The 25,526-nt window shown below is 58.0% G+C and overlaps 1 protein-coding gene across 5 annotated transcripts in view; it reads right to left on the reverse strand.

Annotated features, from left to right (window-relative positions):
- The window catches only part of LOC144943636 (cadherin EGF LAG seven-pass G-type receptor 2-like), a 123,920-nt gene that overhangs the window by 15,947 nt on the left and 82,447 nt on the right, over positions 1 to 25,526 (reverse strand). For 4 of the 5 annotated variants that reach the window (XM_078871286.1, XM_078871288.1, XM_078871285.1 and 1 more), the window contains exons 7-21: positions 19,743 to 19,900; positions 15,688 to 15,851; positions 14,311 to 14,436; positions 13,416 to 13,585; positions 12,877 to 13,062; positions 10,322 to 10,441; positions 9,418 to 9,625; positions 8,868 to 9,009; positions 6,104 to 6,224; positions 4,274 to 4,457; positions 3,424 to 3,525; positions 2,491 to 2,505; positions 1,663 to 1,757; positions 1,200 to 1,409; positions 399 to 582 (exon numbers count right to left, since the gene is read on the reverse strand). In XM_078871286.1, coding sequence (XP_078727412.1) covers positions 399 to 582; positions 1,200 to 1,409; positions 1,663 to 1,757; positions 2,491 to 2,505; positions 3,424 to 3,525; positions 4,274 to 4,457; positions 6,104 to 6,224; positions 8,868 to 9,009; positions 9,418 to 9,625; positions 10,322 to 10,441; positions 12,877 to 13,062; positions 13,416 to 13,585; positions 14,311 to 14,436; positions 15,688 to 15,851; positions 19,743 to 19,900 — 2,185 coding nt within the window. The remainder of the gene's footprint in view (positions 1 to 398; positions 583 to 1,199; positions 1,410 to 1,662; positions 1,758 to 2,490; positions 2,506 to 3,423; positions 3,526 to 4,273; positions 4,458 to 6,103; positions 6,225 to 8,867; positions 9,010 to 9,417; positions 9,626 to 10,321; positions 10,442 to 12,876; positions 13,063 to 13,415; positions 13,586 to 14,310; positions 14,437 to 15,687; positions 15,852 to 19,742; positions 19,901 to 25,526) is intronic. The other variant, XM_078871287.1, reaches the window with a different exon arrangement.

Genomic DNA, 25,526 nt, shown 5'->3' on the forward strand with positions numbered 1-25,526 from the left:
AAGCCACTTAATTGAGCTATCATTTGTGGCCAGGTTGCTTCTGAAAAAGAGCTGTATAGCTCAGTGGGTCTTGCCTAGTAAAATAAAAAAGTTCAGTTTTAGTTTATCATGATCATCAGCAATTCGGTCATTCAGTCACCAAGGTCATCATGAACCACACAGTGTAACCGGTATTGGGCAAACAATGTTGAGCCAAAGAATTACCTTCAAATGACTCGATCGGGACCGCACACGGCAACGTCGCCACCCTCTAACGGTGTAAACTCGGCAGGACCCTCATGAGAGAGAGCCCTGAGACTCGGTGAGGCTTTTCTGGGTAAACAAGTGTGGGCCTCCGCGAAGGCTGGAAGGGAGCAGACGAAGATGGGGGCGGGGGGGGGCAGCGGCGATCGGCGTACCGAGGTTGGGCGTGACGATGGCGAAGGGTTTGAGGTAGATGGTCATCATGTTGCGCGCCAGCGCCTGCGCGTACTCCTCGTAGAGGCGCAGCAGGCGCGCCGTGCCGCCCTCCGCCCGCTGCAGCTGCTCCCAGAGCTCGCGGTGCCGCGGCTCCAGCAGTGCACTGCCCGTGTGGACCATGTTCTGGCGGGAAGCACGCGTCATCGGCCAATCAGCTCGCCGGTCAGTCCACCCATCAGCTGGCTCGTCGGTTGGCTGATCACGTGGTCGGTCGGTCGGTTGTTTAGGCGGCAAACCAGTTTGCCGGTCAGCCAGGTAATTAGTCAGCTGGTCGAATGGTCAGTCAGTTGGGTCAGACAGGACATTTTCAGGCGGGCAGTCTGTTGGTCAGCCAGTCAATTGGTTAGCCGGCTATCCAGTTAGCTGGGTCAGCTAGTCAGTCGCTTGGTCAAATAGTCTGACTTGTGGCAATCGGTAAATTTGTCAGCCTGTCGGTCAGCTAAATAGATCGGTGGTTAGCCAGTTGAGAAGTTAGCCATTCAGCACACTAGTTGACCATCCAATGAGTTATCGAGCCAACAAGTTGGTCAGTTATCGAGTCATGAGAGAAAGTGAGTGGCTCATCTGCTCAGTTAGCTAACAAGTCAGCTAGCTCGTCATGTATCCAGTCAGTCAACCAGCCAGTTACCTGGCAATGTGCGGTTTGTGAGACATCGTCACGAGGGGTGAATAGGCCATGCCGACCCAGGGCAGACATTGGCAGGGTCACCCAGGGTCACCTGGTGGCACCTCCCCCTCACCTCAGTGAAGAGCGTGTCCTGCGTGGCGGAGAGGTTGAAGCCATTCTGGTCGCTCTCGAAGGTGAGGACGCGCGCCGCCAGCTGGTACGCGACTCGCACGTCGCTGCCGAAGGGGCGCGCCGTGTGGCGCGTGGCGTTGTGCAGCTGGTGCGCGAGCCGGCGCGACAGCTCGGGGATCATGCGCGTCTCGTTCCGCTCCAGTCGCTCCAGCTACGTGCACGCACACGCACGCGGGGACACGCGTGAAATCGACCAGCGGTGGCATGAGGTTGACCCACTCACCCACTCAAGGGAAACAGAGGAAGGAATCGAGAGAGGGGATCCCGTGAGCTCAGTCGAAGAGCAGAGTGAAACTCTGCAGTCGTTTGGGAATCATTTACGGGACTCCACCCACAGTGTCTGGGAGCAGAGCAACGAGGTCAGGGTCAGGTCGAGGTCAGGGTTGCGCTCCCCGCTCACTCACCGTCTCCTTGAGGGCGGTGTAGGTGACGGACGTGCAGTTGTAGAGGTTCGGCGGCAGCCAGCCCTTGTCGTCGTCGCAGTGTCGCACTGCCGTGCCTGCGGAACATGCGCAGCCCGTCAACGACCCGCGGGGGTTCAGGGGTCACAGGGACAGAGGTCACGGGGGCATAGGTCGCATAGAACAAGGTGGGAGTGTCACGGGTCGCCGGGCAAGGTGCTACGGGCAGGAGTTGAAAGGTCACACGAGCAAGGGTCGCGAGGTGAGGCGGCCCGTCGGAGGGCGTGAGCGGGGCTTGGGTTGGAGTTGCATTGTCGCCGCGCTGGGGTCATGAGATATCAGAGGAATTGCTTTAACACAACCGTCATGAATTAAATGGTGAAAGCGGCGTCATCAACTCCTTCCGCGAGGTGTGGGGTACGATTTGCAATGCTGTGGGGAATTAACCATTCGTGTTTTCACGTGGACAGTGTTCACAGCGGCTTCACTAAATCAGCCGAATCGAGATGATGACAACGATCCATGCAGCGAGAGCCTGTTACGTTCGGGGGTTTGGAAGACGAGACGGCACTGGCTTCTAGGTTTAAGCAAAGGACATAAAACCCTGACCGTGACCCAAACTCTCACCTCTGCCCTGCCCCTGCCTCTAGCCTCGACCCAGGCTGTAGCCACAGAGATGAGGACACGGAGACACAAGGACATGAGGACACGGAGACACAGTGACATGAGGACATGGGGATGTCGGGACTTAAGCACACACATACACGGAGACACAGAGACGTGGGGACACAGAGACACGGATGAGCGTCGTGAGGAGGAGGAGACACTCACCTATCGGCCTCTTGTCTGACAGCAGAGGCAGCAAGAAAAACGGGGGGGGGGGAGGTTACAACGGGGGAGGGTGCGATGCTGGGGCACTGGCTGCGGAAGGGAGGTGTGGGCACGGTGTCCCCCTCCGTCTGTGTGTAGGAGTAGAGGGGAGGCTCGGGTGTCACCTGTGTTGACCTCTATTGTGGATGATATTGGTCGCGAAAGCCTACGTGTTAAACAGGCTCAGGTGTGTGGGTCCGCGAGTGTGGATCTCCGCATGTGAGCGAGTGTGGACGTGTGTGTGGGGAGCGGTCGTGTAGTGGCTAGCGCACTGCGCTACGAACCCAGCTACCCGAGCTCCAATTCCTGTTTACAGTCAACAGTAGTGACAATTATCTGAACCTGTCTTGGGTCACCCCAAGGACGACTCAGCCTAAAAAATGTGTAGCTGGTGCGATATGTAAACATCGCCACGAGGGAGACAAAGGTGGCCTGGTGTGGTGTTGGCCAACCACCCCTTCGTGTGCCGTGCCGGCCTGCATAAGTGCTCGCTAAAAGAGCTTGCCCCAACATTCTGTTCAGGCTATAGGGGGGGGGTCTTTGTACAGTGTGTCTGCGCATGCATGAATTCATGTGTGTGTCTGTGGGGAGCAGTGGCGCCTTGATTAGCACACTGCACTACAAACAGGTGACCCAAGTTCAAGTCCTACTGACAGCCAACATCGGTTACAAATATTAGAACCGATCTTGGGCCTCTGCTAGGTTGTGTGTAAAACATCGTCACTCGGGAGACAAAGGCGGCCAGGCGTGGTCGCTAACCACACCACCCTTTCGTTGTGCGCCGTGTTGGTCGTTATAGCGTGCCTCGCTAACAGCACTTGCCCCGCCCCCCCCACAGCCTTGCAAAGGCTATAGGGGGGACCTTTGCCTGTGTTTGTGTGAGAGTGAGGTTACCGAAGGAGTCCTTGGGGCAGGGCACGGCCGCCGGGAGCCCGAACTTGGTGCGTGGCCACCAGATGTCCGCAGCCATGGCCCTTGGGCACCCATCGTAGTAAACTACACGGGGAGGTGGGGGGCGGGGGGGGGGGGGCGGCAGGGAGAAGTGGGGGGGGGGGGAAGTGGTCAGTTGGTTTATATCAGCCAAGGCCCCAATTGAGCTAAAAAGCTCTGTTACAATGGTGGCCCAAAGAGCACTGCTAATACACATCCAGAACTATGCACGGACGAAATCTCGTGAGCGATCCGATGTAACACTGAGGACGGGCCCGTGGGCACAGGTGCGTGAAAACAGCTGCGTGTGCATGTGTAGGTACGCGCATATGGCTGGCTACAGCTGTGTGTGACGGAGTGCGCACGTGTCAGCATATGCACGTGTGTCATGTGTGCGTAAATGCAGTGGGTATGTACGTGCGTGCATGTGTGTTAGTGTATGTAAGTGTTTGTATGAGCACATTCCTTAATAGCGCGGGTGTACGCATTCGTGCGTGCAAAATTCTCTCAGCCTTTATCCAGACCACCGGCTCCAAAGAACTGAGTGTGTGCCCATTTTATTGGAGGCATACGGCAGCAGCATTTGCCGACTGCGCTGCAGCGATGAGTCCTAATGAGGACGAACCCGGTCGACTGCTACGGCTTCGTCTTTGTTTCGCAGCAGCTGCTGCCAGCCGTTCTTGGGACGACCACCCGGCAACACGTTCAGTTCTGCTAAACGAGTGGTCTAGATAAGGCCGAGCGAGGGCTCTTGTCTTCCCGGTCCGCTCTCATGATTCTGCTGCGATGATGCCGACGGTTTGTGCGTGCGTACCCTCGCATCCGGACGCGGCGACCTCCGCGAAGGGGTTGTCGCAAAGGTCGCACTGCTGCCCGACGACCCCTGGCTTGCACGGGCACTGCCCCGTCTCCCCGTCGCACGTGCGCGACAGCGCCCCCGTCACGTAGCACTTGCACGGGAAGCAGCTCTCGCTGCCGTTGGGGCGGTAGTGGTTTGCCTGCCGGGAGATGGAGCGATTTAGATTTAATTGGCGGTGGCGAGGAGACGTTGTTTCCCTCTCGCCCGTTACGCAGCAGGCCGTGGGTTCGAGCCTGAACCCTGACAATGCCTGTTGTATATTTGTTCTCTCCCCGTGGCTGTCACGTGGATTTTTCTCCAGGTCCTCCACATTTAGAAACGTGTATTTAGTTTATTGGCTGCTTCTATAAAGTCCCACGTATGGTGATATACGCCTCTGAAAAAGGGATTTTTCCTGGTAAATAAATATTTTAGTTCAGCTTAGATGAAACATTTAGTCGTGAGCTGTTTTACAAGAATGACCCACGGGGGAAGTTACAGCAGAAAAGAAATCAGCGAACACGTTGGAGGAACACTACATTCAAGTCACGCACCACTCAAGCAACACTGGCAGCAGGTAACGCAGAAATACAGCGGCAACTCGCGCGCGGTTAATAATCCACGCGCGAAAAAGGGGAGATCTTAAATGAAGGAAGGAATTTAAAAGGCAGCCGGGTAGGCAGGGGGAGCTGGGGGGAGAGGTGGTAGCAGTGCCAGTACCCGCCCAGATTGGTAGCACCTACAGGCGGATCTGGAAACTTCCCAGGGTGGGGGAGGGGGTTGTGAAATTCCAAGCTGGTTACACAGGGCTCAGCACGAATAGTAAAACATACCACTCATTGCATGCTCTCTGGTGAATATCAACAACATAGCAATTTTTTGGGGGACTCTAGGGCAGCGGGCAATAGCCCTTCCCCGCCCTTGTGGATGTTAAAGAGCCAGTGACATCTTTCGCCGGCATCACGGTACAAATTTGCCACATTTTTAAATGACAACGCAATTTACTCAATGTTTATTATTCACGTGAACATAACTACACTACCACTCTGAAAAAAACCCACGCTTTAGCTCAACCGTTATCGTCTCATTTACAATGGTATAATTGCTGTAAAGCATAAAGGTGTCAGTTTTGTACCAGTTAAAAGGGTAAAAACCTACCATTATATTTTGCCACTGGTAAAAGAGATCTCATAGTGCTGTAAAGCACCTTGGGATAAGGCGCTGCATAAAGAGATGGAATATCGCTTCTGCAAAGGTGTACGAATTGGGAATACACATGGCAAGCCTATTCTATTCTCGCGCGTGATAGCAGCAGTATGTTCGGGAGCTCGATGCCAATGTCGAGGTCTGCTCGCCAAGACGAGAGGGCTTCGGTTATAGAGTCTGTGTAGTTTTGTTATTCCTCCTCGACTACAGTGGTTTACCACGTGGTCCATAGTTTCGGTTGCATGGCCATAATCGGACCACTGTGGCTTTGTCTTGAATTTTTCACTCGTGAAGGAGATGTGGTGAAGCATCGGCCTGGTGATGATGTTCTGGTGCGGTTGATGGTTCCACCACCACCGTCTTCGAGGAGGATGACGACAAACGTCAAAGCCAGGAGGAGGTGCGATGTGTGGGCCTCGAATGAGGAGGTGTTTATTCTAACGTCGCAATCGCCGCCCCCTGCCGAGAAAGAACTGCCGGCGACGCTTGAGAAGCACGGCGACGGTGGCTGTGCTTCTCAAACGACCGCGCTGCCGCAGGAATTGGCAGCGCCAGTACCCAGCGTGCTCGCGACTGCGCCCGCGCGTCACCGCCGCTCACCATGCAGCTGCACTGCCCCGTGCTCTTGTTGCAGTCCGAGTCGAAGCCGCGACTCGAGTCGCAGTTGCACGGCCCGCAGATTTTATTTCCCCACCAGCCTTTGGGGCACGGCTGGTCGGCCCTGGGGGAGCAGCAGCGAAGGGGGGTGGGGGGGGGGTGGACACACGGCCCGAGTCACGGCGATCCCGCGGCACAGCCACCGCCAGATACTCGCGGACGCATGGACACACGGACGCAAGGACGGGCGCACAACAGCAACAACAACGGCCGCGGTGACGTTATCATGACGTGGGCACGCGCTACGCATGTACACATGCAGAGCGGGATGCATGCACATACGCGTGTACGGGGCCCGCGCGCGAGGAATGTGACACCACCCGGCCACTTCGCCGCGATACGTGGAGGTCACTCTCCGTGCCGGGTTCACCTCCGCACCGTCTCGTCCCAGCGATATTTTAATCATCAACTCAAAGCACTTGGTGTTGGCGCCATGGTTCTTACAGCGCAGGGATCTGACGAAGGAAGGCGCTGCTGTGTTTCACAGACACAGCGTGTAGCGCAGGCAGAGGATGGAGCGAGCGAGCACCCCCACAATGTACACAACAAACACGACATACACTCCCGGACTCCTCACACACACACACCACTCGTATGCACGATAAACAAAGATCCCTCGTGCAGCCTTTACAGACTGTTGGGGCAAGTGCTGTTGGCGAGCACCCATTAAGGCCTGCACAGCACACGTGGGGCGGGGTGTTTAGCACCACGCCCGGCTGCCCTTCTCTCCCCAGTGCTGATGTTTGCACACTGCACCAGGTCCAAACCGAAGGCCGAGTCTATCTCGGGGAGACGCAGAACCGGTCCAAACATTTGTTGCCGATGTTGGCTGCGAGCGGGAATTGAACTCGGATCGTCGGGTTCGTAGCGCAGTGCACTAACTACTGCGATATCACTCTCCACACACATGTACACATGTACATGCGCTCGCATGCACACACAGCGAGGGAGTCGCTGACGTGCCATCTGCTGCAGTGCGAAGAACGATCCGGAGGCTGAGAGCAGGTAAAGCGCCGGGCAGGGCTGACCTCCCAAGCGAACTGCTGGGGGAGGGTGGCGATTGTCTGCATGACATCATCACAACTACCTGCTTCTTCAAAAGGGGGACCCCCACCAGGGCATCCTTCAAATCCTGCAGAACCTGTCCTGTCATCCGCCGCTTGTAACAACTGATTGATATTAGCTACTGGAGCATCTCCCTCCTCAATGCGCCAGGAACACGCGCACACACAAAGACAAACACCCCCCATATAGCCTGTATAGACTGTCATGGCAAGTGCTATTCATGAGCACCTATGAAGTATGACACACGAGGGGGTGAGTGGCCAACAATGTGCTTAACCACTGCACCATTCATCTAAAGCTGAGTCGACCTAGGGGAAGCCCAGAACCAGTTACGATTTGTTGTTTGCAGGAATCGAACTCGGGTCACCAGGTTCGTATCGCATTGCACTTACCGCTACAAAACCGCTCCAGACACGCGCACGCACGCACGCGTGAAAACACACGAACACTCCCACCGCACTCTCAGGCGCTCGCTCACACAGACACAAGCGCCGGGTGGCGAGCGAGTAATAAACGGGCGCGTAACGAGCGAAGGGGGCGGGCGGGCAAGGGAGCGAGGGAGCGAGCGTGCCGTGGGGCCGGCGAGCCGTGACCGTGCCAGCGTGGTGTGGCCCTCTCCCGGCCACGCTCGGCCGCCCCCCGCACGCACGCATTGTCCTCCGCCGCAACGGCCGCCGCCCAGCGAGACGGCATTCCTCGCGGCGAGCCGGGCTGCGCGAGCCGAAGGAGAGGAGCCGTGCGCGCGGGGGGGGGGGGGGCGCGCGACCTTTCTGTGCTGATTCACGCTCAATTTGCGTGTAATCCCGCTGCCAACGAAGCAACGCGCGCGCGGTCCGCTCGCAGCACCTCGTGCTTCCGCACGGAGGCCGACGAATCTCGCTTCGAGTGCGCGGGGAGGGAGGGAGGGGTGGCGACCGCAAGCCAAAAAGAGCAGCGGCGGAGACCCCCCGCAGCGCCCGCGAGCCGCGGAGCACGCCGCGCTCCCGCTGGTGGAGGTGCGACGCGGGGTGGCGTCCCCGAGTTTGCCGACGGCAGCAGCCAAGTGACAAAGATTCGTCTCCCGTTTGGCGGTGCCGGACGAGCAGGGTTGTGGGTAACGGGAGACAGCGGCGCGTAGCCGCGCGTGCGGCGCAGGAACGGACGCACGCCACGTGTGCCCACGCAGACACAAGATGGGCACGGAACCCGCACATGCTTACAGTTATGCACACAGCCTGTAGCCCCACACACACACACACAGTCTGTACCCACACACACACACACAGTCTGTACCCACACACACAGCCTGGACGCAGCACCCACATGCACACAAACACACAGCCTATACCCACACAAACACCCTGTGCCCTGCACACACACACACCCTTAACCCACAAAGACAAAGATCCCCCGTATAGCCTTAATAGACTATTAAGGCAAGTGCTGTTAGGGAGCCACTATGAAGGCTGGCATGGCACACGGGGGAGGGTAGCCAGCACCACACCCAGATGCCTGTCTCCCCAGGGACTCATTTGTGGCCAAGTTCACATGGGGAGGACCACTGCCCCACCGCTCCCCACACCTACACACGCCTCTACTCAGCGACCCTCTCACTCACCTGTACTGCGCTCGGTGACTCACACCTGAACCCTCGCTCGCTCACCTGGACTCGCAGTACTGCCCGAAGAAGCCATCCCCGCACTCGCAGGTGTAGCCGTGTGACGAGCTGGGCTTGCGCCGACAGCTCGACTGGTTCTCACACGGGTTGAGGCTGCACGCGTCCGTGCACGACTGCCCGTAGTAGCCTGCGCACGCGGCACGGGGCGAAGAGGGTGCGAGTGTGAGCGTGCAGCACGGGGCGGGGGCGATGAGCGCGTGTGCGTGCAAGTGTTGGTGTGTGTCTTCTTGGTTCTTTCGGTAAAGTCACGTAAAAGGGAAATAATAAAATAATAAAAATAAACATAATAAAATACAATTCTCACGACGTTTCGCCAACAACGCAAGCAGCCGTCCTCAGGTGAAGAACAGGTCTTAGAGTCGCGGCATCTCTTCAGAAAGGTGTGTGTGTTGGTGTGCGCGTGTGTTGATATTGGCGAGGCGTGCGCGTGCAGCGTTGGACCGAGCATGTTCATTGTTTCGCGAGCGAGCGGTTACGAGCGCACGATGTCGACCGAACGACCGGGCGAGTGACCGGGTGGGTGGCTGTTGCTCACCCGGCTCGCACACGCAGGAGAAGCTGTCCCAGTCGTCGTTGCAGTAGCTGTTGGGGGGGCAGGGGCTCGAGTCGCAGGGGTCGGGCAGCGAGCAGCCGCTCTCCACCCTCACCCGGCGCACGGCCGAGGTGGCGCCCACCGCCGCCCCCTGCGGCTCCGCCAGGCTCGGCAGCACCGTGCCGAACAGCGTGTCGCCCATGCGCACACCCTGCGGGCGGGAGGGTGGGGGGCACACGGCACCCGCGCTCACCCTCAACCCTTTAACCCTTCACCCCTAACCCACGTCCCTGCTGGTTGCGCTTGTCCGCTCGTTTACACAAAACCTAGCAGGACCCTCCTATTCAGGAGGGTCCTGCTAGGTTTTTTTGCGTAGGATGTGCAATGATTGCAGCTGCGTGTCTCCCAATTTGTCAAACGTAGCAAATGTGGACCGTCACGCCAGCACACAATGGCCTACTCTTCTCCGAATGGCGTCACGGGATCTTCAACGTCTACTGTGCGTGAAGCAGACGGTGCGTTACAGGAGTAGCACTTTTCCAGTCAATGCCCACACCACCGCAGTGTTAACCAGGGCAGCCGCTGGATTCGAACCACAAAAAAACGTGCAACAGGCGGCGAAAGGCGTGATCAACTTGGCCGCATCGCCGATCGGCCTGCGTCGTTACGAGCCCCCGTCTCCGGGGACGCGACCCTGGCGAGGGAGGCGAGGGGCCTTCGAGACTACAAACACACGGGGGGGGGGGGCGGGGGGGGCGGGGGGGATGGGGGGGCGGGGCGGATGGGGGGGGTCAGGGGGGCAGGGACCCCGGCACCACTCACACGGGTCAGGCACAAGCCCCTGCAGCCAGCCGGCTGAACCCCGCGAGCCAGACGGACGCAAGGAAGCGCTGGCGGTGACGCTCACCTGCATGCAGCCCCGGAAGCCATGCTGGACGCTGTCGCCCCCCGCCGCGCCGAGCAGCCCCCCCACGTGCACGGACTTGAGCTTGAGGCCGTGGAGACCCCCACCCAGCTCCCCCGAGTTCTGAGACGACGCGACAGAGTTGGAGGGGCGAGGGGCGGGGGGCGGGGTGTGGGGGGGAGAGACGGTGACCGCAGCGTGAGCGCGATCCTTCGCGGTCTCCCGGACTCATCACGGGAGCAGGAACACCTCCCTCTGTTTAGCAGCAGCAGCGGCGGCAGCAGCAGCAGCGGTAGCAGCAGCAGCTCTATTGGCCAGGGTTCTGGGGCAGCAGTTGGCGATGTAGGTCACGCGCAACATTAACTCAGCGTGGAGGAGGAGGCCGGGTGGCTCCAAGGTCAAAGCGCAGATCCGGCACCACCGAGATCCTGGATTCCAATCCGGGTTTCCGCCATCGCCTGGGATTAACCCGGATTCTCGGGTGCGCCCGGTCACCAATGAATCACATCGAGACCAATAGAGACACATCGACTCGCATGTAGATCCATGCGCACATAGAGAGGAGCCATAGACTGACATAGAAACCCACGGAGACTCACACAGAATGAGTTGTGATGAAACTGGGTTCTGGAGTGCAGTGAGTTCATGGTCTTGGCGCGGTCACTAATGGCTGCAGCACAAACAACCTTCACACCATTTTGATGTAAAGCTTTCGTGACTGCAGGGATTCATATTCTTGGTTCTTTCGGTAAAGTCACGTAGAAGGGAAGTAATAAAATAATATAAATATAAAACAATAAAAATTCTCACATTTCGACTGCAACACAAGCAATCATCATCAGGTGTGAAATCCACAACAAGAAATTTGTTTTTATTGTTTTATATTTATATTATTTTATTATTTCCCTTCTACGTGACTTTACCGTAAGAACCAAGAATATTAACCTTTACACCAATTTGTAATTTGACTAAACTCCAGCTCTGGAGAACGTGAGGCTGTCAGCTTTGTTTTTGTGAACGTTTCCTCTTGCAGGTGTTCGTTATGAAACCACGAGATCGCGAACAACTGCTGTGTTCCCACTTGACTCTTGCGTCGTTCACATTTCTGCACGGAGATCTGACGTCCTCACGACCAACGTCGACGTTCCGTGGCCCCCTCCTCTCGGCGAGCGAGTCGGCGCCGTGCTGCAGGGCCGCCTCCGCCGCTATCGCTGGGGGCGCTGCTTGGCCCAGCTCCGCTACGTCCGAGGCTGTGCGCGCACGGTCGGTTTGTTTACGCGGACGTCCGTGACGGGATTATTGACACCGCTGTGGATTTGTGTGTGAACACCCTTGTTCACTGTTCACCCTGCTTGCAGTTGAGTTCTGCCGTGGGTTTCGTGTAAACAACTTGTTGTTAGTTTGCTTGTTCTTGTTGCTCTGGTTAGTTTGCACATTCCCTCCACCTTGCAGTTTCTGGAAGCGGCCACCACTGCCCAGGTCTATGTAACTATGGATCTCTATGTAACTATGGATCTCCATGCAACTCTAGATCTCTATGTAACTATGGCTCTCCATGCAACTATAGATCTCTATGTAACTATGGCTCTCCATGCAACTCTAGATCTCTGTAACTCCATGAAACCGTGATGTCCTCTAACTGACGCCAATGCCGATGGTCTTGGGCTATGGTCGTTCGGGATTATTGACACCGCTGTTGATCTGTGTGTGATCACCCTTGCTCACTGTTCACCCTGCTCGCGGTTGAGTTCTGCCGTGGGTTTTTGTGTAAACAACTTGTTCTTAGTTTGCTTGTTCTTGTTTTTGATGTTGCTTTGGTTAGTTTGCACATTCCCTCCACCCTGCAGTGTCCTGTGGCTTCCACCTCTGCCTCCGGTATTGATATGTGGTCTATGAGTCTATAGGTAACTCTATGTGACTCTATGGATCTCTATGTAGCTCTATGGATCTCAATGTAGCTCTATATATCTCTATGTAACTCTATGTAGCTATATGTAACTCTATGTGACTCTATGGATCTCTATGTAGCTCTATGGATCTCAGTGTAGCTCTATATATCTCTATGTAACTCTATGTAACTCTATGGGTCTCTAAGTAACTCTTGGTCTCGATGTCAATCTTATGTAACTGCAGGGTCCTGTAGCTGCCACCACTGCTGATGGTCTTGAGCTACGGTCGTTCTCGTAACAGAGCTGCTCAGCTCAATGGGGCCTTGCCAGCTGAAATCATAAAGCCCGAGTCTGTTCTGTCCACCAAGCGACGTAACCACGGGTAGGGGGACACAGGGAACAACCAAAGTCCGTCGACCGGCCGGTCGCGTGTGGTGGGGTAAAGCGTGAGTAACATGGACACGTCTGGTGAACGTGAAAGAGTCCAGCAAACACCTCTGTCGACTTTGCTCCGGCGGAGGGCGCTTCCGCCAGCAGCGGCGTGAGCCGGCCATCGCAGGGCCGCGCCTCACCCGTCGCCTGGACGCATCACAGGTGCGGGCGGCCGCTCCGCGGTGGCGGCGACGGGGGTGGGACGGAAGCGTGGGTGGCCCGGCATGGCGCGCTCACCTGGTAGAGGCCGTGGTCGAGCGACAGCACCCCCACGTGGCGCACTTCCTTGCCGCGCCGCTCGTCCCGCAGCTCCGCCTGCAGGCTGTGCCAGTCGCCGTCGTTGACCGTCACGGTGCCGAGGCGCAGCAGCTCCGAGCGGCCGCTGCCACGCTGGACCCCCAGCACCAGCGTGCCGTCCTCCACCTGCGCTCGCGGGGACGGAGACACGGAGGTACGGGGACATGAGGACACGTGGGCATAGGGACGTAGGGACGCCGAGACACGAGGAAATGAGACGCACGGGTACGTGTGAGCACATGCAGGGACAGATGGCGACACGCGGCGACGCAAGGGAACACAGGAACACGGAGACAAACGGAGACGCACGGGCACACGAGTGCCTGAGTGCACGCGCGCAAAAGGCACGTGTGGGACGAGCTCGGAGACAGCGGCACTCGCACACGGGCACACGCGCACGCACATATGGGTGTACGAAGGAAGCGCACGCACGTACATACGTGGCCACACACAGACAAAGGTCCCCCATATAGCCTCACCTGCAGGCTGATAGAGGTGTACTGGCCGGCGCTGGCATGCAGCAGAGTGGCGTTGCTCTGCCGCGTGCGGAACATGAGGCCGATGAACCACGGCGACGAGATCGCCACATCCGGCCGCAGCTCCCACGACACGCGGCTGTTGCCCAGGAACCGCAGCGGGCTGCTCATCACTGCACAGAGACACGGAGGGCACAGGGAGATACGGGGAGAGATGGGAAGAGTGAGGCACAGAGACACCGAGACACGGGGGACACGGATGGAGATGGGGACATTGAGACACGGGGACACGGGGACATGGGAGAGAGACACGGGGACACGGGAGACAGACACGGGGACACGGAAGGGAGAAACATGGACACGGGGATGGGGACAGGGGGGTAGACGAAGACAGTGAGGCACAGGGACACAGGACAGGGGGACATGGGAACACCATCAGAATCTTCTCCAAGCACCACGACACCTCTGCCGCACGCAAGGCCAAACTTAGAAGAGGAAAGGCCGACACGACAACACCTCCACGGCCGACCCCCACGAGGCCACACGGAGCGGGTCGAGTCGTACACTCGATGTGGGCAGATGGAGACCGACAGAGCCAGGGTTTGGCCGCCCATTCCCACGGGCGACGAGCCGGGCTGGAAACACGCCGGCGGGCAGGGCGGCGTGACCGTCGCTTGCCGGCGTCGGAGCTTTTACTGAGCTCGTAAAAACCAAGCGCGGTTGCTCGCAAACACGAACACGTGCACTCAGGAAATCCAGTCAACAAGATGACGGCCACTCCTGCGGCTAAACCCGCAGAACCGGCGACGGAAGCGGTTACGGCGCCAGCTACATCGGCCGCTGCGCCACGAGCGACGCGCATCTCCGCCTGCACGAGGAGCCGGCGCCGGGCCCCTACCTTGGCTGCAGTTCTTGCCGCCGAAGCCGAGGCGGCACTCGCAGCTGTAGGACTCCCAGCGGTTGGCGCAGGTGCCGCCGTTGCCGCATGGGTCCCCCACACAGAAGTCCTTCTTGGCGGAGCAGCCTGCGGAGGAGACACAACGACCGGCAACGTCGTCATCATCGTCGTCGTCATCGTCACTGCGCTCGCTCACCCTGGAAAGCCTCAACCGAGTCTCAAGACTCTTTCAGGAGGGTCTTGCCAAGTTTTGTTCCCAGTAGGGGGCGCTGCTGCTGCTGCTGCATGCGATTCTAATGGAATGATTTTCGGTGTAATTTTTTCCACAGTGTGCGTGTGTCGATTGAGCTATGAAAGCCGAGGAAACCCACGCAGATACAAACGCAACACACTCACTCACATACAAAGAAAAAGATCCCCCTATAGCCTCAACAGACTGTTGGGTCAAGTGCTGTTAGCGAGCACCTATGAAGGCCGACACGGCACACGAAGGGGTGGGTGGCAGAACCAAACACTGACAAACTCCACACAGCGGCCAGGCACCGGAGTCGGGAATCAAACCCAGGCCCTTCTTGTTGCGAGGCGCGAGTGCCGCCACTGAGCCGCTGCCGCCACCCTCACTGACAACAACGAGGGTGGTGATGACAACAACACTGATCCCAGCTTGTGTGGACGATGACCGGGAGTGGACGGGAATCATCGTCGCAGGCCACACCGTGGTCATTCGGTCGCCCCGCTAGCGACAGCAGGGCACCGAGGACGACCACACACGGCCACTGTATATACACAGATTTACAGAGTTCACCGATTGGCCGAGCTAATCATTATTCTTTTCTGGGGGTGGGGAGATTGTGCACCGCTCACACCAACGTTAATAATAGAGAGGCCACGGAATGCGTGAGTGATCAAGCAGACTAAGAGAACAACTCAAACGAGTTACAGTGAAGCATTGGCGCTCAGATCTTGTTTACAGTTCTGAGCGAGCGATGCAAATTCCAAAGTGCTAGGGCAGGAGTAAGTATATCCATAGGACCACAAAATGGTGCAAATTTTTATTGACCGTGGAGGGATGATGGCTGAGCTAATGCCCAACCATGATTTGAGCCACTCGCTCTACCGCTGAGCCACCACCTGGGCGGCTGATGATTTTAAAAGGACTTATTAAAGTGGAGTGATGTAAAAGTAACATTTAACGCAAAATCAACATTGCTAAATCTTCGGCTCGCGCTTCAACTGGACGCGACGCCACGTCGTTCAGCTCGCCGGGCCGTCCAAGGGGCGACGCAGCGCCGTGACCGATGGGCCCAAGGTCCCGGTAGCGCAGGCGGTGGTGTCCTGCGGTGGGTTTGGGGAGGCGGCGCGGGGGAAACCGCTCACCGGGCAGCGTGCCGTTGTTGGCGATGAAGCCGGCCATGTCGACGCGCCGGCTGTCGACCTGCAGGTCGCGCATGCAGCCGACAAACTGGCGGCTCCGCACGGGGAACTCCTCGGGCAGGTTGGGCACCCCGCCCAACAGCAGCGGCCCCGTCAGGTCCAGGGACCTAGGGACACGCACATGGACGCGCGTCACAAATACACACACACGCACGTAGGCACGCGCACACGGACGCGTGTTGACGCACAAATGCATAGAGCGACACATACACACACATGTACACACACAGAGATACATGGGCAGACAGACGCACACATCCATACAGTTGCATATGCACAGACGCACAGGCATGCGCAGACACATAGAGATACACACAAAGACAAATTTGCCCCACGAAGGTTTTAAGGCTGCTGGGGCACACGACGAGGTGAGTGACCAACACCACGCTCGGCCGCATTTGGCTCCCCAGTGCTGACGATTACACACCGCACCAGGTACTCATTCGAGGCTGAGCCGACCTAGGGGAGGCCTATCACTGGATTCCTAGCACAGTGCACTAACCACTGCACCACTGCTCCTCACACGTACACGGACACACACAGGTCCATCGGCGACACGGCCACCCGACACTCTCGCGATCCTGTCACCATCGCCCCCAGTCGGTACAGCCGCCCCAGCCAGCCTCGTCAGAGCGTCAGCTATAGTCATCGTTAGCAAACAAAATCGATTCCTAACGACGCCTCGCTCAATAAAGATACAGAACAGAAAACGCGGCGCTGGATTTTAAATCGCCTGTCCTGCTTTTCACTTTGACGGGCCGTGGGGCGAACAAGAAGGGGGCGCACGGGCGGAGGGGCGGGCGGGAGAGGCCCCAGCGAAGAACGGCGGCCGTGGGAAGAGCGGCGAGGCCCATCCCGGCCTCTAATTACACGGCCCAGCGAGCAGCCTCGCGACCCTGACCCCTGACCCCCCGCACCACTCATCAACCCCGCGGCTCCGCAGCGCGGGCACTCGGCCAGCGTTCGCTCGCTCCGCTCCGCCGGAGAATCACGCCGCTTGCGCCGAGACAGCCGCCGCCCCCCCACCGCCCCCCACCTGCCCACCCCCGTCACACATCCATACAATATTCATACACTGTACATTCATTATCCTTAAGCCAAAGATTGGCCCCGGGCAGGGTGGTAATAACGGCGTGGTTGCGTTTTACTCCTCGCTCCCTCTGTACCCCCGCCCTCACCACGGCCTCTCCAGGTGCAGCCAAGCGTGCCCACTCTATACGAACGCGGGATTTTGCTCGGGCAGAAATGGAGGGTACCCACACTTTACCCCACCACTACAAGCCACTCGCCGATAGACTTACTCCCACGTGCTTATTTTTTGCACACCGCTCGTGTACAGTCACGGGGCATACCGTCACGTACGTCGTGCGATCGTGACAGGTGGTGAAGACGAGGGGAGGCCTTCATCCAGCGGTGGATTGATCTAGGCCAGGGGTCGGCAACCTACGGCTCCGGAGCCGCATGCGGCTCTTTACGGGCTGCTTCTTGACAATATGTACGTATGTACAGTATGTACTCAGATGCATTGCGGCTCTTGAAATACTGAATTTTGTACCGAATTGGAAAGAAATGGCTCTTCTTGTTATTTTGGTTGCCGACCCCTGATCTAGGCTAACGACGATGGTTACGACGGTGAGGGAGGCTAGGCCGAGGAGCGTGGTCTGAGCGCGATGCTTCTCCCGCCCACACGGACACATTCCGCGGCTTGGTGCGCGGAACCGGCTCCGCTTCGCACGCTCGGAGCCACGACGCCGTCGCTCCGTTGCACGCGGCGCGCGCTGCTTCACATTAACCACGGTTCGTCATCACGGAGACGTGCCGCCGCTCGGGACGGAGCCCCGGCGTTCTCCACGAACGACTCACCAAGGCCCACAAACGATCATTCACTCGACAAGAAGAAAGGGAGCGCTTAACCGGGCCGGCAGGACGGCGGAGTGAGGGCCCGGGGCAGCCAGGGGCCTCAAGATTCACAACCAAACTATTTGCCACAACAACAAATAATAGCCGCCATTGGCCACCAAGTGGCGGTGACGTCACCGCGGCGCTTGTGCCAGTCGAGGTGCACTTTAAGTTCGTCACGCAAAGTGTGGAAGGTTCACTGCTGGCATGAGGCCACAGGACATGGGCTGACTGACTGAGACGACTGGCAGATGCACCACCTGTGCCGTCCACTCAGCCAACTGGTGTCCACCACAAACATACCAACTGGTGGGCCAAGTCTAAAATTAAATAAATCAACACGTTTCGGGCGCAACACAAGCGTCCGTCATCAGGTGGGAAAGCGTGGTGTGCTGCTGCTGAGGCAGACTGTTTTAGAAGGTTTGAAATGGGCGTAGCCCAAGGGTCATAAAGAAGTGGCCGGGGCTAGTGATCTTAATGTGAGAAATTAGCATGTAGCTGTAAGATAGGAGGAGAGCGGCCTCCTCGACGAGGGAGTGCAACCCAAGGGGTGTAATTCAAAGGGCCTGGGAGTTATGAGAGTGCAATCCAAAGGCATGAGAGTGCAATCCAAAAGACATGTGAGCATGAGAGATCTAAGAGAGAGGCATAGAGAGAGACAGACACAGATAGTCGAAATAACAGCTAACATAGGCAGCTAGGATGGAAACATCACAGTCAGTTAAGACTTTACCTGCTTAATAACGTCCTTCCAATGATCCTCTAATTTCTCACATTAACATGATGCTAATCTCTCACGTGAACATAGCCACTTCCGTGCCCTCGTCTAGGAGGCCGCTTTCCTTCTTTCTACAGTTACATGCTGATTTCTCACGTTAACATCACTAGCCCCGGCCACTTCTTTATGACCCTTGGGCTACGCCCATTTCAAACCTTTTAAAACAGTCTGCATCAACAGCAGGCCATGCTTGCCCACCTGATGACGGACGCTTGTGTTGCGCCCGAAATGTCGTGATTTATTTTATTTTCTACCTACGTGACTTTACCGAAAGAACCAAAGAGTATGGATTCCTGCAGTCACGAAAGCTTCAAATCAAGATTGGTGGGGCAAGTGTTCTTAGTAAGCACCAGAGGTGGGACAAAGTCATTGTTATGCAAGTCACAAGTAAGTCTCAAGTCTTTGCTCTCGAGTCCCGAGTCAAGTCGAGTCAAAGATGAGGCAAGTCCAAGTCGAGTCTGAAGTCATCAAAATCATGACTCGAGTCTGACTCGAGTCCAAGTCGCATGACTCGAGTCCACACCTCTGAGGTGGGACAAAGTCATTGTTGTGCAAGTCACAAGTAAGTCTCAAGTCTTTGCTCTCGAGTCCCGAGTCAAGTCGAGTCAAAAATGAGGCAAGTCCAAGTCGAGTCTGAAGTCATCAAAATCATGACTCGAGTCTGACTCGAGTCCAAGTCGCATGACTCGAGTCCACACCTCTGGTAAGCACCTATTAAGGCGAGCACGACCCCATGCCTGGCCACCTTTGTCTCCTCAGTGCTGATGTTTACACACTACACCAGGTACTCATTTGAGGCTGAGTCGCCACTCTTACTGGCCAAGAGTGGTAATCGAACTATGGCTGCCGGTTTCAGAGTCCACAGTGCGCTAACCACTGCATCACTGCATCACTGCATCTTTGCATCACCACTCCACACACACCGGCGACGGGGGGGTCCCGGCTCTCTGCGGCTCCCCGTGGCTCTCACCGGGTCAGGGTGGCGGCGATCAATCCGGGGGTTACTTATAGATGGGACGCGCTCTGAGGATGACTCAACGAGCAAACCGAGCCATCCCTGCCTCCAGCCACCCAACGTACTCCGCTGTTAGCAGCTGCTAAGCCCTGAAAGTAGCCTGGGCTGCCTAATCTGTCCCCCATACTGCCACGTTCTGCATCCATGCTGCCCCCATGCTGCCATGTGCTGCCCACGTGCTGCCACCGTGCGTATGCATGCCGAACTTCTTTCGCACCATACGTAGCCAACCGTGGTAATCGCAGGTGCCCCGTGCTGCCATGTGCTTCCCCCCGTGCTGCCCCATGACCCGCGACGTAAACTCACTTTTTGGAGCCGGTCTGCCGGCCCTGGGCGGCGCACGAGTAGTTTCCGATGACGGAGCCGAACTTGACGGCGACGGAGGTGTCGCAGTCGTCCACCGACACGACGGCCACCTTCTCCTCCGACGGGCCCCGCACCAGCCCCGCCTGGCCCATGTTCGGCTGCCGGAGACACGCGCACGCACAGCGCAGAGATAAAGATCACCCAACGTCGACTCGATAGAATGGTGGGGCTAGTGCTGTGAAGCGAGCACCTACGAAGGCCGGAACGTCACGCCGGCGGGTGTGGGGGGGCCAGCGCAACGCCTGGTCGCCTTTGACTATGTTTACCGTGCACCGCACCAGGTACTCATTTGAGGCTGAGTCGGCCTAGGGGAGGCCCACGAACGGTTCAGATAATCGTCACTGGTGTTGGCCGTGAGCAGGAATCGAACCCGGGTTGCCGGGTTCATAGCGCAGTGCATTAACTGCTACACTACCGCTCCCCACTACACATGTACACACATGCATGCACACGCACACACACACACACGTGCGTGCCTGCACCATGAGTGGGATGCAGCAGCAGGATTGCAGCTGGCGCGACGTAACTCAGTGGCGTGTGCGGTCACCACGTGGGTCGCCTGGCCAGTTAAAAATAGCCGAAGAGTGCGACGATCAGGACCCGGTTTATCCAGAATTGGCGCGCGGGTGCCTCTTGTCCCAGGGGCCCCTCCCCTGTCCCTCGCTGTCCCCCGCCGGCCCCCACCGCCGCTGGACCCCGCGTGACTGGCCCGGCGGCCGCCCGGCGGCTCTCACTAACGCTTCGTGACGGCCCCACAAAGGACGTCCGTTACCGCGCGGCAGGAGCAGGCGCTTCCCCCCCCCCCCCCGCGCGCCGTCTCCTCCTCCGCCCCGGCGAGAAAAAACCCCGGCGCCACCGCGGCGGGCCTGGGCCGGCACGGACGTGAGGCGACAACTCAGGTCACGTGCCGGGATTCGTTCCTCGCCGGTGGCATTCTACGTTTATAAATCCTGGAAAGGTGGTGGCAAGCACATGGCAAAGTAGCCTCGCAGCCACAGCGACGGGTTTACTGGATGCGATGTGCCAGTTTGCGAAAAAACATTTTCAGGGTCACCGACCGTAATCACAGTTCCAGCCGAAAATAGGCCCTGGTCACATCTGCACAGGAGCAGCAGGGAGGGGGGGGGGGGGTCGCATGGCCCAGGTGTAGACGCCACGAGTGAAACACCCGGTGCACCGCAATCGTGCCGAGCCAGGGATCGCGTGCCGCGTGGACGTGAGGCCGGCCAGCACGCCGCGGGGGAGGGGTGGGCGGTCGCGTCGCGGGGTTCACGCAGGGCGGCCGCCGCTAGCAGCTCCCCGCGCATCCTAATTGGGGCCGAAGCACGCGGCGGGCGGTGCGGCGGCGGCGTCCGTTCGCACCATTGTCGGCTTCTTGGGAACAAAAAAATGATTCCTTTATTGTGCGGCGCGTAATGAAGACGCCGTTAAGAGGGGAAGCAATCTCAGATAAGCCTTTAAAGCCACACAAAGGGCGCCGCGAAAGGGCGCCCGTCGCCGCCGCCCCCTCACGAAATCTGCGAGTGTAAATTTATACGCGGAAAACATAACAAGCAGAGGGGCGGGCAACATGGGGCCCTGACACACGGGCCATTATGAGGCAGGCCAAGTGGCTTTTGTCAACAGGAGAGGGGAAGGAGGCCGAGGAATGCGGCGTGGGACGCCCGTGCCGCACCTCCCTCCGTCTCCGCCGACTGCGCGCGGCCACGCGCCGCTCGGAGCCTCTCCCTTTCCTGAGGTTCCCGGCGGCACGGAGCGAAACGTCGGACATTATGCCAAATGACGCGCGCTCAAAAGTCAAGGCGATTTTTCCCACCACTCAAATGAGCACTGAGAGGCGCTGGCGCTCCGTATCCTATTTACAGACCTGAGCCCGCGGTGGCACTAGCATCTCCACGGGACAACCACCGTCGACTTGCCCGTGCGCTGCGTTCAATAACGAATCTGCCGCGAGCCACGACCTCTCCACCGGGCACTCGGGTCACGCCCGCGCGCTGTTCAGGCACTGACCCCGCAGCGTTCGGGCACGACGGCGACTGCCCACGTTACGTGGGCATCGTTTATTTACCCGAGAACGCGGCGGTCTGGGCGGCAGCGGCAGCGGTGAGGGTTTTGTTTTCACTGCGGAGACGGCGGCCTTACTGCGGCGTGGCCCACGCAAGTCAGGGACAGCCGTACCAACACGGCCGCACTCACCGTCCTCACCATCAGCACTCACTACTAACCACAGCATTAGCCAACAGGCCAATAAATTACCCGCCACTGCCATCACTCACGACCAAGGACAGCACTCACCGCAACCACCAATCACCACAAACGTCTCCAATAACAGCCCTTGCCACTACCTCTTCAGATGCACAGGACACTAACGCAGCCGCTCCTCTGTCACTCACCACTAACCACAAAGCTCGCCACAACACCGATAGTCACAACCACCGGCCAACACTCACCACCGGAACTCACTGCCACCACTAATTACCAGCACCAGCGGCCCCTCCAGGGGATTCTGGGACGGTGCCACTTGGACGCCGAGCCAGATGGAGCGAGCGCCAGCCCCGTGTCCCCGTGACCCCTGACCCCGGCCGACCTGCACAGCTTCGGCTTCTCTTGACCGACCGGGGGAGTTGAGCCGTCCTGGGAAACCCGCGCTTCTTGGCAGGATGAGGGAACATTCCTCGGTGTGTTTTGTTTCTTTTATTCGGTTATGGAAGCACTTCCCCGCTCGTATTATTTTACAGAAGTTGTAATTTCCTTCTCCCCACCGCGCTCTTCAGTTTCATTATACGACGGGGAAAACACTTCACGCCCAGCGCCTCCCGTCTCCTGGCCAACGCCCTCCCCCTCCTCACAGACCTTCGCTCAACTCTCCTCTCCCAGCCTCTCACTGTAGTCTCCCCATACACGCTGCCGTTCCCCTGTCAGACATCCTGCTGCTTCTCTCTCCTCTCTCAGGCACCCTGTCCCTCCTCTCCTGGCTTTTATTTTTTCTCCTCCTAAGCATCCAGTTCGCCTTTCTGGCCCCTCAGGGGCCTCCCGCCCTGCATGATTGAGATGGGAGCCGTGGCGCGGACCCGGGGAGGCTGTAAATTTTGTCAGCAGCGAAATCCAGACCCTGCAATTCCACCGGATGAAAGCCACCACCGTGCCCACTCACGCACGCACAACGATCCCCCGTGCAGCCTAAAACAGGTTGTTGAGACAAGTAAATATGTACGTTGAACATCTTTCGCACCGTAGGTAGCCAATCATTCGAAGCGAAGGTGCGAGGGGGAAGGACAGCAAACTAGAAAGTGGTGTCAGCGAACAACGATGAAGACCAAAACAGCGCACAAGTGGCTGCCTTTATCTCCCCAGTGCTGATATTTAACACCACCCCAGGTAACTCATTTAAGACTCAGTCGGCCTAGGGGAGGCCGAGGACTAGTTTATATGTCCGTCACCAGTGTTGACTGTGAACAGGAATCGAACTCGGGTCGCCGGGTACATAGCGCAGCGCGCTAACCACTACGCTGCCGCTCCCCACTCGCACACTTGGCACATGCACAGACGTGCACGGGTCAACGCCAGGCGCACTGCACACACCGAGACGCACGCACCGAGACGCACGCACCGAGATGCACACACGCATGCGCCACATTCTACAGCGGCCGTTGGGTGACGTGCGAGTTCCTTTCTGGCCACTCTGAGAAAAAAAACCGCACACCCGTAGTTCGTTTTTTCTCGTTTCCCTTTTATTAACCTGTGCACCGCCGCCACGGCGTTTGTTTCCCTCTATTTGCCCAGGGCGGGCGGGCGGGCGGGCCCGATGGCCAGACAGGCTCGCCGGCTTCCCGGCCAAGAGCAACAATAATATTTTGTGGGGACGCCGGCGAGGGCACGTTGGGGTGAAACGTCCCCAACGTCCCCCCCCCCCTCTCCTCCTCGTCCTCCTCCTCCTTCTCCACCTCCTCACGCACGAAGCCAGGAGGACGTCCGCCAATCGCTTTGGCCGTTTGCCGCAGCAGTGCGCGACGGTGGCTCCTGCCCACGGCCACCCAAATTATCGCGGTGACGGGAATCCCCCGGCGGTCACGCTGGGGGTGAGGGGGGTGCGCTCATGAAATATTCCGCTGAACGTGCACGCTGCGCGCATCCGATAAGTTCCTCGCAGTATCGTCGGTTTATCTTCCCCGCCGCGTCCCATCGCCGGGCTGGGCCGAGGCCTCTCGCAAGCGGTTGCCGTGGCAACGCTCACGGGGTTCGCGGCGGACATGTTCGTTCTGAATCCAAGCAGAGGGGTTGGGGGAGAGGGGAGGGGGTGTGGGGTAGCCAGCTGCATGGTCACCATGGTGACGAGCACGTACATCACCGAGACACACGGCTGGATTCGCTACCCCCTGCCAAAAAAAATGTTTTGGGATAGAACGACAACACCGGAAGAGGGGAGAACTACATCCCGGGTTAAACACAATTAACTCAAAAATGGCAAGGGGATTTAGAATACCTAATAGGCGGTGTTTTGGCAATGGCCGTTCTACCGTGCAGAGGGCCATGAGAGCGGAATTATTGATAAACGCGTTGAGTTCTTGTAGCACGAAAAAACATTGTCTTGAGTGGCAAATGATTATCATTATTATTACGTGACAAACGACCAAGACTGTCCCCGAGAAGACCGACAGATTTCCCAGGACAGCAGCTACCTCATCAACAAGAGGCAGCTCCTCAACGACCCTGAAAAGAAAACGAGGACGAGATGGCAAGGCCCTCTCCTCCCCTCTGGCCGGGCGCCCCGGCCCTTGACGAGTGGGCGCAGACCCCCCCCCCCCCCCCCCTAGCTCGGGTTGGACTACCCTCTGGTAACGAATCAAAATTCAACAGCTGTGCGACGAGCAGGCTCTCCCGCTTTGATTTTGTGTCCGACCTCGTCAGCGCAAGCGTAGTGATTTTTTTTCTTTTTCAATCAATTAAATTACTATTTAGTGCTAAAGAGCAAATCACCGCGGCGGCTTTTAACGAACAAGCGTAAATTAAATGATTGTTCATAACCGACACGAGCGCGCTCGGACCCAAGGGCCTCCTTCAGGCCTGGCAGAGGCCATCTCTCCATGACCTAGTGCAAGGGTTCAGTTTTCTGCCAGTTGCATATTAATAAGACACAAGACAATGCCTGGTGGTGGCCCAGCGGTAGAGCAAGCGGATCGCAAATCCTGATTGGGGGAGATGATTGAGCCCATCATCCCTTCCTGGGTCAATAACAAAAGTCAACAGCGGATGTCTTCCCGATAGACTGCCCCCCCCCCCATAGGAATGTGGAATTTCCAAGGTCACTGGCTCTGCAGGTCCATAACCAGGAAATGAGCGCCAAATGCTCCCATGCTCATTTGCGTGGCAGAAAATCACGTCGACTGCATGGACGTGCAGTTCTCTCCTCTCCTGGCATGGCGAGACATCCTCCTCTTCTTCATCTTCCTGCGATGCATCGCGGGCTGTCCGTGCCACACACGGGGCGGGCGCAGGCGGCGGGCGCAGGCGGCGGGCGCAGGCGGCGGGCGCAGGCGGCGGGCGCAGGCGGCGGGCGCAGGCGGCGATCGCCGTGGCGCAGCAGGCGCTGCTGGGGGTCGACGACCACCACGAGGGCGAGGATCGACGCCACCTCGGGCAACGCGTGCGCCAATTCCCCTGTCCCCTCGCCGTCTGCGTCGATTCCACGGCGCAAGGGAGCGTAAAAAACTTCGGCGGGGGGGG

Source organism: Lampetra fluviatilis, chromosome 32, assembly GCF_964198595.1.
Source record: "Lampetra fluviatilis chromosome 32, kcLamFluv1.1, whole genome shotgun sequence".
NCBI lineage: Eukaryota > Metazoa > Chordata > Hyperoartia > Petromyzontiformes > Petromyzontidae > Lampetra > Lampetra fluviatilis.